The sequence below is a fragment of the Euprymna scolopes genome, chromosome 10, assembly GCF_053919585.1.
Source record: "Euprymna scolopes isolate OS-2025 chromosome 10, ASM5391958v1, whole genome shotgun sequence".
Lineage (NCBI taxonomy): Eukaryota > Metazoa > Mollusca > Cephalopoda > Sepiida > Sepiolidae > Euprymna > Euprymna scolopes.
Genome location: NC_136491.1, coordinates 101375622 through 101393080, shown reverse-complemented (window position 1 = coordinate 101393080; position 17459 = coordinate 101375622). Strand labels below are relative to the sequence as shown.

Here is a 17459-nt window from a genome sequence, read left to right as displayed (position 1 = left end):
AACCATATAGGAGCCTATTCGTGACCAGACACACACACACGCACACACACACACACACAGACATTCAGCTTTATATATATATACACTTGTGCCCGATATTATTCATACCCCTCGGATCTTTGAGATTTCTATAAGAATATTGCTCAAACCAGAAGGTAGACAATATTAAAGGGATTTCAAACAATAAATCAAGCATAAGCATTTAATTTAAACTCAACAAATAAATAAATTATGCAAGTTTGAAACATTATACAAAGAAAAACAATAATGGCACTAGTTCAAAATTATTCATACCTCTCTTACTAATAGTCAATAGCATGCCATTTATTCTTAATAACTGCCTGTAACCGTTTGGGATATTTATCAACAAGGTTTTTACAAGCATCAACACTGATTTTTGACCATTCTTCAATGCAGTAGTTCTCCAAATCCCTCAAATTTCTAGGTTTCCGCTTTTTAACCTCAGTTTTCAATATGTGCCAGAGGTTTTCGATAGGGTTCAGGTCGGGACTCTGGCTAGGCCATTCCAAAATATTAATTTGATTATCCTCAAACCATTTCTTGACTATTTTGGCAGTATGTTTTGGATCATTATCCTGTTGAAGGACCCAGTTTGGTCCTAAATGGAGCTTCTCCGCATCCTGTCTAATGTTTTTCTGGAGTATCTCCAAATATTGCTCCTTCTTCATGGTTCCATCTATCTTGACCAAACTACCTGGACCACTAGCCGAAAAGGAGCCCCAAAACATTAGGCTACCACCACCATGTTTCACCGTGGGTATGGTGTTCTTTGGGTTTTAAGCTTCTCCTTTCTTCCTTCAAACGTAAGAAGCATCCATATGGCCAAACAATTCAATTTTTGTTTCGTCAGTCCACAAAATACTTAAGAAAACGGACTCTGGAGAATTCACATGGGTCCTAGCAAACTTTAGACGTGCTGCAAGGTGTTTTCCGGTGTGCAATGGAGTCCTTCTTGGTCTTCTTCCTTTCAGACCATTTTCATGCAGAGTCCTTTGCAATGTTTGCCTTGATATTTTTATGCCAGAAGACTCCAGATTTTCTAAAATGTCCTTATTAGTGGTGGTTGGATTTGAATTAACACTTCTTACAATATTCCTGGTGGCTCTAGCAGACAGTTTCCTTTTCCTTCCTCTACCAATCAAGTTGTTTGTTGTGTGGTGGCTCTGGAATTTTTTGATGATGCTCTGTACTGTTGCTGTAGGGACCTCAAATTTCTTGGAAATTGACTTGTAACCTAAACCATCCTTATGTGAATTCACAATTTTAGTCCTAAGATCATTACTAAGCTCTTTTTTCTTCCCCATTCTAATAATTTTTATTCTTTTATTGGTTTTCAGTTGATATCATTTTAATTTCTGAAAAATGCAAAAAACGAAATGAAATTAATCAAAGGTTGTATAAAAGCATTCAAAATAAGAATCAAACAGGAAACAAACAGTCAGAAACTCGATTAATACTGAAAAAATAAGGGGGTATGATTATTTTTGAACATTGCAGATTTTATAAATAGCTGTATATTTCTTTTATTACAAGTATCCCGAGATTTTAAAATGACGAAAATGATCAGAAGAGGTTTATTAAGAATATGTATCAATATGGACGTAAACAATAAATTCTTACAAAAGTTACACCGAATAAACTCAATTTTCAAGGGGGTATGAATAATATCGGGCACAAGTGTATATGTATGTATATATATATATATATATATATATATATATATATATATACATATATATATATATATATATATATATATATATATATATACATTTCATTTACGTTTTTGTACATTTTTCTTTTATCGTAGCACACCTATAACTACACCGAATCTATCTCAATGGTCGATATCTACTGATGTTCCTCCCCGTCGCTGGTCATCAATGGCAAACACAGTTCCGAACCAACAATCACCTTCAACTCCTGAAATGCTAGCAGCAGGTTTGTCAATTCTGCTTAATTCTCCGATTTGAAATTATGACTGCGTAACTTTTACGACGTCACCGTTCTCGCAATAGAGTGTATTGCCACAGTCGTTCATAGTCATGATAAAAGAGTGAAGTAAATATAGTCATATCTTGCTACGATGTACAGACTGTTTCGATCATTATTGATATCGTCAGGCAAGAAAACATTTTGAAAATTAAAAAAAGTTTATATATATATATATATATATATATATATATATTTATATATATATATATATATATATATATATATATATATATATATATATACACCAGTATTCAAGAATTCTGGCGAAAGAACTGACCCATCAAATTATCGCCCAATTAGCCTCCTCCCACTTTTCGCCAAAATATTTGAGACCATAATTAACCATGCTCTAGTCCATCACTTTACAGAGGCTAAACTTCTGACTGATAAACAATATGAATTTAGACAAGCCCGTTCCATAGCAGACATCCTCACTGTAATCTCTGAACACTGGACGAAGCGGGGGAGGGCAGAGCGGTTGCTCTAGATATATCTAAGGCTTTTGACAGGGTATAGCATGAGAGTTTCCTCAGGAAAACTAGATCATACGGTATCACTGGTAGAATACTTAACATAATTAAATCCTTCTTAGATAAGCGAAAAATCCAGGTTGTCCTCGACGTTCGTACATCTAAACAATATGATATAAATGCGGGAGTGCCTCAGGGGTTTATCCTTGGACCTCTATTGTTCCTAATATGCATTAATGACCTCCCCGAAAAAATTGCCTCTGAGATGTGTGTATATGCTGATGACACCACACTCTATAACAGGCATGACAGGAAAACAAATGAACACATATCTAAAGAAATGGCAGAAACACTAGAGGATCTGTAGTGGAATGGGGGCAAAAATGGATGGTCCCAGTCAATGCTGCAAAGACTAAACTGGTTTCCTTCAATAATTACAAGAAACCTTCTCTGCCACAAATAGCAATGGCCAGTGACTCTTTATCTGAGAGTACATCTTTCAAACTGCTTGGACTAACGTTCACAGGAAACATCAGTTGAAACAATTACATTGAAAGCATTGCCAGGGCCGCAGCGAAGAAGGTAAGCTCTCTCTACCGTGCTAGAAAACTACTAACACCCGAAAGTATCCTTACCTCTATAAGGCCACTATTCGCCCATGTATGGAGTATTGCTGCCACATTTGGGCTGGGGTATCTGCTACTAGTCTCTCGCTCCTAGACAAGGTTCAAAAGAGAGTCGCCAATCTGATAGGCCCTGAATTAGCATCTAAGCTTCAGCCTGTGTCCCATTGACGAAATGTTGCATCCCTCTCCCTGTTCTACAAGTATTTTAATGGTGAATGTTCTGGCGAACTGCAGACACTTGTGCCCCCACGACAAAGACACTCTCGACAAACTCGACAGACAGCTAAATCCCACCCCCACCCAGTAGAGATCCCTAGATGTAAAAGATCTTTCTACTCCAGTAGTTTCTTCCCCAGAACGGCTAGACTCTGGAATTCCATTCCAGGTCCCTGCTTCCCCAACTGTACTGACATGCAGAAGTTCAAGTGTAACGTAAACCGACATCTTGCTGCCCAAATCCCAACATAGTACCCCAGTAGTGGTTGGCCCTGACAGTAGCCCCCTACACCAAAGTGGCAATGTACCTTGTTTGGGGTGAAAATGTAATTTTTAAAAATAATATATATATATATATATATATATATATATATATATATATATATATATATATATATATATATATATATATATATATATATTCATTCCAGATTGAACATATTCAAAACATTAGAATCGTTGAATTTCAACAAGGGTCGTTGATACTGCTTAATCCAAGAGACCCAATTTATAATTTTTATTTTCTTTACGTAAATTCTATTCTCGGTGGTGGCGCGCGAGTCGATTTTTAACTGTTTAAATTATTACTATATGTTGTGTCCAATACAATCTATTAATCTATAAAAGTGAAATTGTCTGTCTATGTGTGTACATTTCCCTACTAAACTACTCTGTCAGTTTTCAGTCTACAGACTCGAGATTTGACATAGGGAGTATTAAGATTTTGGGAAAATCTTTTTAATCGGTTTTCGGCCAGAAATTTGGCTTCCAAAGCATCAAAGTTCAATGATCTGACATTTGAAAACTCTACTAAACTCCTCTGCCAATTTTGGGTCTAAACACTTGAAATTTTAAATGTCGGTTACTTGGACATGGATCAAACTTTTTAATTTTATTTGATCCCAAAACAATAAATGTTAAGGGATCAAAATTGGGAGTCAAGTTTTAAAAAAAATTGACATCTGCGATCTCTACCAAATTACTCAGCCAATTCTTGGTTTAAACATTTGATATTTTATATAAAGTGTATTCAGACATAGGGCAAGCTTTTTAATCGGTTTTTGGCTGCAAAGAGTTTAAAGTTCAAAAGATTTTACCTTTACTGTCTCTAGCAAACTACTCAGACAATTTTGGGTCTAAACATTTGAAATTGTACATAAAGGGTATTCAGACATGCAGCAAGCTTTTTAATCAGTTTCTGGGCGAAAATTTGGCTGCCAAGAGGTGAACGTTGAAAGAGTTGACCTTTGCAGACTTTACCAAACTCCTCTGCCAGTTTTGGGTCTAAACACTTGATATTCTAGATGTTGGTTACCTGGACATAAGTAAAACTTTTGAATATATATATATATATATATATATATATATATATATATATATAGGGTGACCAAAAAAAACGGGCCCCAACTCTAACTAGTTTATTATATTCAAAACATAACATCAAAACACTAGGGTATGCACATAAAGTCATGAACAGTACATGGAGCTAGAGCAAAGTCGGGCTGAACTGCTAATATAATAATAAATATGAAATCTGCATTAATCAAAATATATTTAAGCGTATTTTACGGCAATGCCAGGCGGCCTCTCCCATCACAGGAAAATGAGTTAGTAAAAAGCTACCAGGTCAACCTATTTAAAGGAATTGAGAACGCAAACCCATCTCCAAAATGAAACATTTTGCTTCTTCTCTTTACCGATTCATACATTTTCTTCTTTGTTTTTATCTGAAATTTTTTCAATTTAAAATGTTTCTTTCTTTTCTTTTTTCTTTTTCTATTCACTATTTATTTATTTATTTATTTTTTTATTTATTTGTTTGTTTATTTATTTATTTATTTATTTGTACTTTTTAACTTCATCGATTCGGACGCTATTTTGTACAAGTGAATATTAGTGCGTAGGGTAATTTTTTAAAACTATTTTTATTGTTTTGATATTTATATATATTTTTTGTTTTATTCCTTAAAATACTTATTAATATTACACTTATTTCGGGTATTTATATTTATATTATACCATATAATTATATTTATATTATATTTATGCTTTATATTTATATTATATTCATATTTTATTAATATTACACTTATTTTATTGTTATTATTATTTTATTGTTATTATTTATTGCTATTATTTTATTGCTATTATTTATTGTTATTATTATTATACTTTATTAATATTACATTTATTTCGGATATTTTTATTGTTTTGATATTTATATTTTTTCTTTGTTTTATTCCTTAAAATACTTTATTAATATTACATTTATTTCGGATTTCTCTGCAATGCGGTTAATTTATTTTTTATTATTATTATTTTTTTTTTTTTTTTTTTTTTTTTTTGCTAATACGAAATTAGATAATTTGACCATGATGTCTCCAAATTCGATTTGTTGGCGGAATAAACCCTTCTCTCTCCTATTGATTCTCATCGGGAATCTTAGAAGTTCTAACATAAATTTTTACTAGCAGAACTCGTGGAAATTCCATGGTAGTTAAAAAAGATTTTAAGCACATTACAAATAAAATGAAGGAAAAATAATAAAACAAATAACAATCAATGTAAGACAATTTTAGCAAATTTTTTAACCTCTTAAAGCTGACAAGAATTAATTTTTAAAACGTTATATTTTGTTCAGTGAACACACAACACACAACACATTGTCTTGTTTTTTTTTCTATATTTTTTTATTTTTTATTGAAAAAATAAGTTAAGCACACAATACATTGTTTTGTTTTTCTAAATAATTTTTATATAAATTATATAAATGATATAAATTATACAGGATTAGATGTCAATTCATTTGCACATTTTTTTTCCAATTTTAAAAAGAAACTGTAATAAAAAAATTAAAGTCTCCTCTCAACATGACCTTTTGTTTTCGTTATAAAATAAAATATGCAATTTGAAACCGTAAACAGACAGACATTTTTTTTTGTTTTTTATTTTATTTTATTTTTTTGGGGGGGGAGAGGAAATGGTTTTTATGATTTTTAATTGATAAAGAGCGAATATAAAGGAAGTTAATTTCTCATGATTTAATGTTTACGATGATGATGTTTTCTGTGACATTGGACGTAAGGACAAGTAAATTAATATTTAGATAATTGACAAAACACGTCCACTTTCTTTCCTTTTGTATAACAGAGATTTGTGGTCACGAATTGACGGGTTACGTGGCTGATCCACATTCCTGTCAGTATTTCTATATTTGTAACCGGGATTACATCTACAAGTACCGATGCCACCCGCAGACCCTGTGGGATGACGTGAAGAAGAAATGCGAATGGAAATGGAAGGTCCAGTGCACTAATGGGCACCAATTACCACAGACGTTGACAACCGAGAACAATTCGCCCAGTTCGCTTGAAACTGAACAGCTCACAGTCACAACAGATTCTGCAGGTAAGACTTAGAGAGTTGACTTCAGCTTTAGTGGAACTTCAATAATAGAATTGACTATGGAATAAATAGTAGGTTATACTAAACTGATAAGTCTTGGTTGTGAAACTAGTCTAAGAGAATAAGACTCACAAAGGGAGACAACTCATGTTTTACTTATTAAAATAGTGATCACAGACGGAGGTAACTCATGTTTTCCATATTCAATAATAGTGATCGCAAGGATGGGCAGCTTTTGTTTTATTTATTCATGTAGTAATAATTACAAGGGGAGATAACTCACGCGTTACTTATTCAAACAGCAAACCTGCCAACTTGGTTGGGATGAAACCTGGTATAAATGGTGGAGGTTCAAAGCGCAAGTGCCTCTGACGTGCAATTGATCGTTGAAGCAGTAGCTGTATCAGAATTTTTGTAGGAATTTTTGACACCCCTAACACGAAACTGCGAATAAAATATAAAAAAACTCATAATTTCTCTTTTAAAAGTGGGTTGTTTATTTTCTTTATGGATTATACTTCCAAAATAAACTATTAAAGCTGTATAAAATGTAATAGAAATATTATTTTTTATTTTTTTAAAAACAGTAATGAAATTAATTGAATTTTACGAGTTCAGTATTTTTCAATTTTTAAACTTTAAAAATCTATCAAAATTTTTCTATTGGTTCTATTTTTACGATATTTTCAGGGTCAATGTGAAATTTTATGCTCTTTCCAATAAACTGAATATACTATTTTAGACAAACGATTTTTTTTAATTCACGACCCCCCCCCATTTTGAAATGTCTATTAAAAAGTAAATAATTAATTTACTCACCAAAGTTTTATATATCACAAATTGAAGATAAAAGATCAATAAATAATATATTCAAATTTAAAACAAAAAAAAAGTAGTGTTTTTTAGAAATTTACCTGTAAAGTCCGAAGTTTAAAACTTTTTTTTTTTAAACCACGTTGTTTGTTTTCTGGGTTTTTTTTTAATGAAACCTTGGGCCTTGCTCCTTTAATTGAAAAAAATTAGGGTTTGAATTACATTTTTCGAGTAGTTATAAGCTTGGAAAAACAGGGGGTCGAATTATTCACTATTTTTTACAAAGTTTCTGACACATCAATTGGAGCAGTTATTGATTAAATAATATCTTCGACTAGACTCATGGGTCTTATTCGTATTATTTAAATTCTTTGGACTACTGTTCTCATCTTGAGTATTATTTTCATAGAACAATTGCAAAAAATCTAAATAATACGAATAATCACTCCTCATCTTAAAAATTCAGAAACATCATAAGCCAAAGTTCTGAAACTAGTCTAAGCAAAAAAAAAAAAAAATACTCGCAAAGGGAGACAATCCATGTTTTACTTATTTAATTATTAGTAATCACATGGAGAAATAACTCATATTTTACTTATTCAAATAATAGTGATCGCATGGAGGGGCATTTTATGTTTTATTTATTCATTTAGATTACAGGGGAGACAACTCATGCATTACTTATTCGACTAGCAGTGATTGTAGGAGAGAAAATTCATGCATTACTTGTCTTTTAATGGGAATTTCAAAATCTCCATAGTGATCCTCGCCGTAAAATTAGTTCGAGACTTTAATCGTATACTGCTTGTTTACTTAAAATTAAAATCCGTTTTCTTTTTCAGGTAACATGTCTGACTATTGTGTTAATCGGGATGACGGCACCTACAAAGACCCGAGAGATTGCAACGGTTTTTTGCAATGCAGCGGACACCTGACCTATCCTCATCGTTGTCCTTCCGGCACGGTCTTTGACGAAGTTAACGAATATTGTAATTTCAGAGAGAATGTACCCGGATGTTAACTGCGTACGAAACTAACTTAAATAAATAAATGGTGAACGCTTGTTGCAAGACACTTGCAAATATAGACTGAACTGTTATAAGACGAAAATAAACAATTGTGAAGTTCAAAAAGTTAAAAAGAAAAGTTTGGAAGTCGCTTCGAAAACTACTACGGAGCTTACAAATCGATTAGCATAGACGTGTGTGTCTTTAGATGAGTATACACGTATGAAACATTGAGTACGACGAGACACTGCATATATATATATATATATATATATATATATATATATATATATATATATATATATATATACTCTTAAGTATATATATTCCAAACATTGTATTTTGAATTGTAACAAATATTAAGCTCAATGAAAGTGAATTTTCACCTTTAGAGCACGTATGCCATTAGTTATAATTCCAAATGCCAAAAGATTGCATAAATTCGCATTCATAAATTTATATTAGATTTTTATTTTGTTTTTTCAGTAGCTTATTTTTAAAATTTTATTTTTTATTCTTTTATTTATTATTATTGGCTCACAAGGAGCTTTCACGCAGGTTATCAAAGATCTCTCCTTGAAACGAACATGTGGCGTTCCAGTAGTCCACCTCTTTCAATAACATTTGCAAATAAATTTGCATTATCACAACAGCCGCTTTCCATTAATTTCTCGCTGGCAGCGGCCATTGGTCTCCACTGGTATATTTCCCAGTTCTGTTCGCACGTATCCAGCAGCGCTCTCTCATTGGTCTTTCCATCCTCTTTTTTTTTTTTTTTTATTATTATTATTATTATTATTATAATAATAATAATAATAATAATAATAATAATAATAATAATAATAATAATAATAATAATAATAATAATAATAATAAACTTCATGAGTATGAATTTATTCCATCTTTTTGCATTTGGAATGAAAATGACGCTATTTTTAATCGTTTATGATTAATGGTTTCGCATCTCACGTAATCAGTATCAGACGATCCAAATACGCTTCTGTGGATGTTTTTCTTTACCCCCCCCTTCCCCGCTTTCACATTACAGGAATTTACGTTATGTAAAACCGAAGGTAAACAGGACAACCCCAGAAATGTATTTGAATCGTATGATGACCGCACAAGCCGTGAAATCACTGTTTGTGACCGATTCAAATCACGTAAGTACATCATTCTATCCGCTAAGGCACCGAACACTGTATATGAATGTAAATCCGAAATTTTTAGCATTTTTCATTGATCTTTACAACCTTTTTCTCAATTGGATAATTACAACCTCATGCATTTGATTTATATACATATATATTGTTTACATTTTTATGTATTTTTCATTTATTAAAATCGATAGCAGAAATGCTACTTTAAATTGTCTTGTGTTAGATATTTTTTGTTTGAAATTTGATTAATTCGATTAATAAATATTTCATCTGGGTCGATTAAGGCATTTAAAAAAATGTATAAAACCGAAACGGACAGGGAAAAATAAATAATGAATATTTTTACAAAATGAAAAGAATGTTATATTATCTTTAACATATGACTCTTGTCGGATTTTTGAAAATCAAACCCAAAATACAATTCGTCTGATATATTGATATTTGATTCAGACTAGCATATTTTTCGTTTTTTTTTTTTTTTTGTTTTGTTTTTTTATTTTATTTTATTGTGTGTGTGTGTGTGTGTGTGTGCGTGCGTGCGTGCGTGCGTTTTTGTTTTTGCTTTTTTATTCTATTACGTTATGGACAAAATGAATTTTATTTCGCTTCTTAAAACACTTAATACGGTTGAGAAAACAATTACAATGAAGACATTTTCTTCATTTACGAAAACTGTGCAGTTATACTTTTTATCAATGTGTGTCAAGATTCGAATCCACAATCGTCGAGACTGTAATTAGGTACGTTAATCGTGTGTGTGTGTGTGTGTGTTTGTGTGTGTGTGTGTGTTTGTGTACGTGAGTGCGTACGCGCTCGTGTGCGTGTGTGTGTACGAGAGTACGTACGCGCACGCGCGCGCGCGCGTGTGTGTGTGTGTGTCAGGATTCAAATCTACAACCGCCGAGACTGTAATCAGATATGTGTGCGGGCGTTAATCATCACGCATTTACGAAATCGAACTACTTAAATAAATCCTATTTCGTAAAATAATTTGATTACGAAATTGAAAACAGCAAAATTAATTTCACTTTGAATATCTCTATTTCTTTTCTTTGAGTGGGATATTTGGTAATGTTTTCGAAAATACAGAATTAAAAATGCGTTGTTGTTTTTTTTCTTTGCCATAACATCTATACTGTAATGCACATTTATTTTTGAAATATCTTTATTTAAACGAAATGTATTAACTGTTTATTTTCGAATTCTCTCGTCTAAGAGCGGAGCTTATCGGAGGTTATAAAAAACAAATCGAACATTATAGATATCAATTGTTTATGAGAAATAGCATGAATCCATCAAACCTTACACAGCTTGAGTTGTGTTGTTCATACCAGTCAGGTATACGTCATTGACAATCAGTCTAATAGTGGCTTTGTTGCTGTCGGGCCGAGGTATTATTCTGATTAGTCCTAGAAGACCCACCCTCCCAGGTTTTACCTTCTTTATGGATAGGAATTAATTTATAACTAAGCGTCTGAGTCACTCCTACCAAGATATACCCGATCTTGTGTCTATCATTCTACAAAGGAGACAAATTGTTGTGGTTCCGTAATGGTCTGGAAGAAAGTCGCAACTCGGTAATTAATGGAAACAAAATATATTTAACAGAAAAGAAAATACAACAAATGAAGAGTGTCAGTATACGTCAGTCCGACTGCCACAAGTGAAAGCTTCGAGCATAACTATGTGCTAATGCAGAGAGATATATTCTCCTTGTCTTTATAATAAGCGGAATAATTCATTCTTATCCGTAGAGTGCACACACCACAAAACCATTTCCCAAACTATAACTCCGTAGGGGTCTAAGTAAGGGCTACTTCTTGGGTTTAATGTATGGAGACTTCTGTTTAGGGTAACGGACTACATAAATCATATCTCCAATCCTTTACATTTAGATTTAAAGTTTGCGTTTTCTTAGTAATATCATTCATTAGTTTCTGAATCATATCGCAAGTTCATCAGTTAATTTGATATTACTATTTAGGTATTCATATAAAGCACCTGGTATGTTAGAAGCTGATTCAGTAGAACCAACTTCACATTTGTCAATTCTACTTGCGATTCGGGTTGATGTCGGTTTTTGCCTTTTCCTTAAAGCTTCAACTCTTTTTTGGGGTTTCAAAATAATCTCCTTTTCATGTTTCATGGGGGTGTTTTGTAACTATTCTGTACTTTCGGTGCTAACGCAGAGAGTGATCCGCGCTATTTTTAAATCGTATTTCCACGTTTTATGATATGTTTTTTTATTCAATTGTAAAGTTAAAGTACAGAATAGGTACAAAACACCCTCACCTCCCTATGTTAAGAATGGCTTTTTTAAATAATAACGTTATTATTTCAACACGGATCACTCTCTGCATGAGTACCGATTAATGTTTTGGTTTTTGCATTTTTTTATCGGAGTTTTTTTTTTTTTTTTTAAGAAAACCTTTTTTAACAAAAATTGAAAGTGCACTTTTTCTTTTCTTTTTTTTTACAGAAGTTGGTTTTATATAAGAAAATATGAATGCTTTTTCTTTATTAAAGAAATTGGGTACTCATGCACTTATTGATCCGTGCTGAAATAATAACGTTATTATTTAAAAAGCCATTCTTAACATGGGGAGAAGAGAATTTTTTGTACCTATTCTGTACAATTGAATAAAAAAAACGGTAAATTTTTAGATTAGGTCAACCTCCACAATTTTCTTTTAAATGACGGCTTTTATCGGTTTCCGACTATGCTGAATACGGAAATCGCATTGAAATTTTGCAGAAATAAGTAGTTATCGAGATATAAAAAGTTGTATGATACATTGTAATTTCTGGCAGCCATCTTTTTTACGCGGCTGCGCACACGTCATAAACAAATCTAAGCGCGTAACAAAGATGGCCGCCAAAGAATACAATGCATAAAACAACTATTTATATCTCGATAACGACTTACTTCTGCAAAATTTCAATGCGATTTCCGTATTCAGCATAGTTGGAAACCGATAAAAGCCGTCATTTAAAAGAAAATTGTGGAGGTGGACCTAATCTAAAAAAATACCGAAAAATTTGTCCAAAAACGAATAAATGAAAGCAAAGGTAAGAGAAAATTACGTTTCTACCTAATTGGATAATTTTTTAGTGTTTTTATTTAATGTAAAATGTTTAATCGGCTCGAAAAACTCAGTGTTTATCGATGTATTTGAAAAAAGACGAATGGTCGCGGACTCTGATTATATGTTATCGTGACATAGGCTGACATATTTTGGGGGTTTCTGACAGTATTTTGTATAGTTTTTTAGTTTTAAATCATTTCCCCAAACTTAACATCATTAACAGTGTTCGCCACCATTTGTATTTTTCAAATACACTGATAAACACTGTTTTTCGAGCCGACTAAACGTTACAGTAAATAAAACGGTTTTGTATTACTAAACACAGAAACGAAAAAGTCGTCGAAAAATAAATATAACAAATAAATGTTATCAAAGGCAAGATAAGTTACTTTTCTACCTAACTGAATAAGATTTTAGTGTTTTTATTTAGTGTAAAATGTTTAATCAGTCTGAAAACATGTAGTGTTTATCGATATATTTGAAAAATACAAATGGTGGCAGAATGTGTTGAACACGTTAAGTTTGGGAAAATGAGTTAAAAGTAAAAAATTATACAGCATACTGTCAGGAACTCACTCAATATATGTTACCGTGACATAGGCAGACATGTATTCGGTGGTTTTTAATAGCATTTTGTATAGTTTTTAGTTTTAACTCATTTCCCAAATTTTACGTGTTTTACACAGAGTCTGCTGCCATTTATAATTTTCAAATATAGCAATAAACGCTGTGTTTTTCGAGCCGAATAAACATTTTACATTTAAAAAATTTTTTTTAAATTATCCATTTTGGTAATAAAATTACATATCTTGCCTTTGCTAATATTTGTTATACATTTATTTTGACAACTTTTTCGAATGTATATGTACAGTAGTACAAACCCAATAAAAATATTAAAACTTATCCAATTAAGTAGAAAAGTAACTTATCTTGCCTTTTGTTTTGGTGGCACCCACTCATTTACATATGTGGATAATATTACCTATAAATAGCAAGACTCAGTTAGTCTGAGTGTGTGTTAACCAGAAGCCACCGAAGGCCGAGCCGAGAGCAGATATGTTCTCCAGCCAAGACTCTCTTACTTGACAACCATTATCTAAATATACTGTAAATATATTTTTCCTAATACACTTTTTATTGATCTACCTTTGTTTTTTATTTTTTTGAGTCTTCATTTGTATTGCCTTATACGTTATTTGGTTCAACCTGCAACATAACAGTTGGCGACGAAGATGAGCGTCAAACATAACACCTTTGAAAATATTTACTTGTTATATATTTGTTTTTGTTGACAACTTTTTCAAGTCTTTGTGCAAGTACAAACCCAACGGGTGTATTTTTCTATCTAATTTTATTTTTGGTACCGCGCTAAAATTTAAATTTCACAATATCTTTTTTGGAGGGGGATATATTTTTTTACATTAGGTCCACCTCCACAATGTTCGACTATGCTGAATAAGAAAATCTCATTTAAAATTTGCAGAGGCAAGTAGTATTCGAGATATAAAGACCTGTACTATGCACTATAATTCATTGGCGGCCATGAATAAACACTCCCAACCTCCTCATATTAAGAAAGGCTTTCGGAATAAAGAACACCCATGCTTAACAGCGTGTTTTAACCTTTTACCTGTCTTTCGTCTGTTAAAAACAGCTTTTGGAATAAATACCACCATTCTCCCCATGTTAAAAACGGCTTTCGGAATAAACACCCCCAACCTACCCATGTTAAAAATTGTGGAGGTGGACCTAATGTGAAAATTTAATCTGTGTATAGTACCCCCTCACCCAAATATTAATTAAAAACTCACATTTTTTAATACAAAAATAAAAACTCTATTTAGTGTTTCAACGTTTTAGTAACGTTCGGCTTAATCCACTGAATGTTGGTCGAGCCCAAGCCATGATTGACGGTAACTACCGAGGATCCGGATCCAATTCTGCAAGAGTACCGTTTTTGTTTTTGTTTTTGTTTTTTTCATTTTCGCCTTTTTTTTTTTCTTTTCTTTTTTTTACTTTTTGGGGTGGATTGCTGTACTAAGAATATAAGAAACATGCATTTTCTCTTTTTATTAGAATTTTCCATTACTCCAAATTAAGCCACAGCAACGCGTGGCTGGGTACAGCTAGTTTATTTATTATAAAATGGTTCTTTTTGCTGAATCAACGTTGATACACAGATAAAAAGAAAAGAAAATAGCCAAATAAGCCTTGAGGTGCCAATATTTTAATATTTTTAACAACTGTAACAAAATGAATAAACAAATTTTCACCCAAATGGAGTTTTCACAACATGCCAGATCAAAAAGCGTTTACTAAAATGACATTCTACTTATATCTGCTATTTATTTATATGCGTCATTCCCCTACGGAATAATCACGTTAACACACCGGTTCTCGTTAGATCGCCAAAGTTAAGGGACGTTGAGCCTGGTCAGTATTAGCTAAGTGACGGTGTGGGAGGACGCCGACACCTCTCTGCAAAAAGAAACTGCAAAAACTAACGTGGTATTCTCCCCTGATCGGGTTATACATACGACTGAGACCGCCTTCTGAATTTATTATTTCCTAAGAACTTTCTCGTTCGGAAGAAGCCTGCTCAACCTGTTTCGAATAAATGCCGCACCAGACCAAGTAATTCCCTTTTCCTGCCACTTCTCATCTCATTCAACAATTATTTACATCATTCCACTTCTCCCCTCATTCACAGTTTCTCTATCTCTCTCTTTCTAAACATTGTCGTCTTATTCGCTCTTCCTTTCACCATCTAAAAGTTTTTTTAATGATTTTAAGTATTTAATAAAAAAAAAAATTATATTATATTTTGCATATTATTTTATGATTTTAAATTTCCTTTTGAAAGGTAATTTAATTTATCGGTTAATCATTAAATTAACTGAATCACTTTTTTTTTGAAAACTATAATCACATAAGGATCTGCTAAGGAGTTCAAAGCTACTTCTTTAATTCTACCGAGATCTTCAGTCTAATGCACCAATAATTGGGCTATTCGAGTTGGCCGCATGTTTTCTTGTCCTAACCATTTTGAACTCGCTCAGCTCTCACTTGCTTCTGCTATCTAGTTCATGTTGCATCCGTCTGAAATTTTTTCCTAAACGGATGAAATATTTTATTAAAGAAATAAAATCGAAATACATTATTTTATTGTTAAAAACATTTACAGAGTCCCACAAAAGAAACTAACTAATCAGAACCAAACAGTGATTTGCAGGAATAAAACGATTACTGCATAACGATTCGAAAAACCGACTAATTCTACTTTATATATATATATATATATATATATATATATATATATATATATATATATATATATATATATATATATATATATAGAGAGAGAGAGAGAGAGAGAGAGAGAGAAAATAAAAAAGGAACAAACCGTATTATGTTTTCACCAACGTTTCGTCTTTATTTCGAGACTTCCTCTGGGTGAATATATATATATATTGTAGACATACAAAGTTTTGGTATTATTATTATTATTATTATTATTATTATTATTATTATTATTATTATTATTATTCACATCTTGTGTCTGGCTGTTCGTATTGCCAATTTTATACTGATAGGCGGATCAGAAAAAAAATGAACATAGGCTATCAACATCTTTTGCTAGTTTTCGAGCACTTTCCGCAAGATACTAGCGATTCACAAGACAGTCTTTTGAGGTACTTCAACATTGCAATGGATCACAATTTTATCAATCTACTTGTCAAATCCTTTTGTTACACTCCCCTGGGCTCCCCTCAACACAGGTACAACTTCGACCTTCTTCAACTTCCACAATCGTTTTATCACCCTTTTCAAATCTTCGTTTTTTTTTACCTTCTCCTTTTCTTTTTCCTCCACATTCATATCAGCTGAGACTGCTATATCAATGATTATTGCCTTGGTTCTTTTTTTCAACAAGACTGGATCTGGTCTCCTTGTTTCAATCACGTTATCGCATTGAATACTCATATCCTACAATAATTTCACATTATCACTCTCCACCACCACTTCTGGAACATGTTCGTACTATATTTCACTGCATTCAAATCCTCTTTTCTTTCATATATCTCAATAAACATTTCTCGCAATATTGTCTTTCTGACTCTTATAATACTTTTGAACTAACTTCTCACAACAACTGACGAGGTGTTGTACATTCTCACCTTTCTGTTCACTCAGTTTACATAGGGGACTTTCAGCCATTTTATCCATGTGATACTTGTTCCTGCACGGAAAATATTAGGGCTTCTGTCTCAACCTTTAACTTACATTTTGACAACTATCGCCAGGTTTTTCTCTTGTTCACTGCCTCTGGTAGATCTCTACTGAACTGTTCATGCATTTTTTCTCAATTCATTTGTCTCATTTTTTGTTCATTCATTGCCTTAAATGTTTTTGCTTCTTACTAGTTCACTCCCTTGCAATATTTCAAATTTTGACACGCCCTTTATAAACTTTTCCTTACAGTTGGAGACGTAAACTTTCAGACAATTTTTTCTTTTACACATTGTTCTACACCTATTAGTCCTCACCTTCCCTCTTTTCTTTTCACATATAACCTATCGACACCACTCTTTGGATGAAGGGCTACATTCCTTGTCATCGTTTTTCTTGTCTTCTCTTTCATATCTTGTTTCTTTTTTCATTA

General features: G+C 32.4%; 1 protein-coding gene across 1 annotated transcript in view; it reads left to right on the top strand.

Annotated features, from left to right (window-relative positions):
- The window catches only part of LOC145286516 (putative chitinase 10), a 213691-nt gene that overhangs the window by 51173 nt on the left and 145059 nt on the right, over positions 1–17459 (top strand). The window contains exons 9-11 of the mRNA XM_080135415.1: positions 1832–1962; positions 6479–6736; positions 8389–8522. Coding sequence (XP_079991541.1) covers positions 1832–1962; positions 6479–6736; positions 8389–8522 — 523 coding nt within the window. The remainder of the gene's footprint in view (positions 1–1831; positions 1963–6478; positions 6737–8388; positions 8523–17459) is intronic.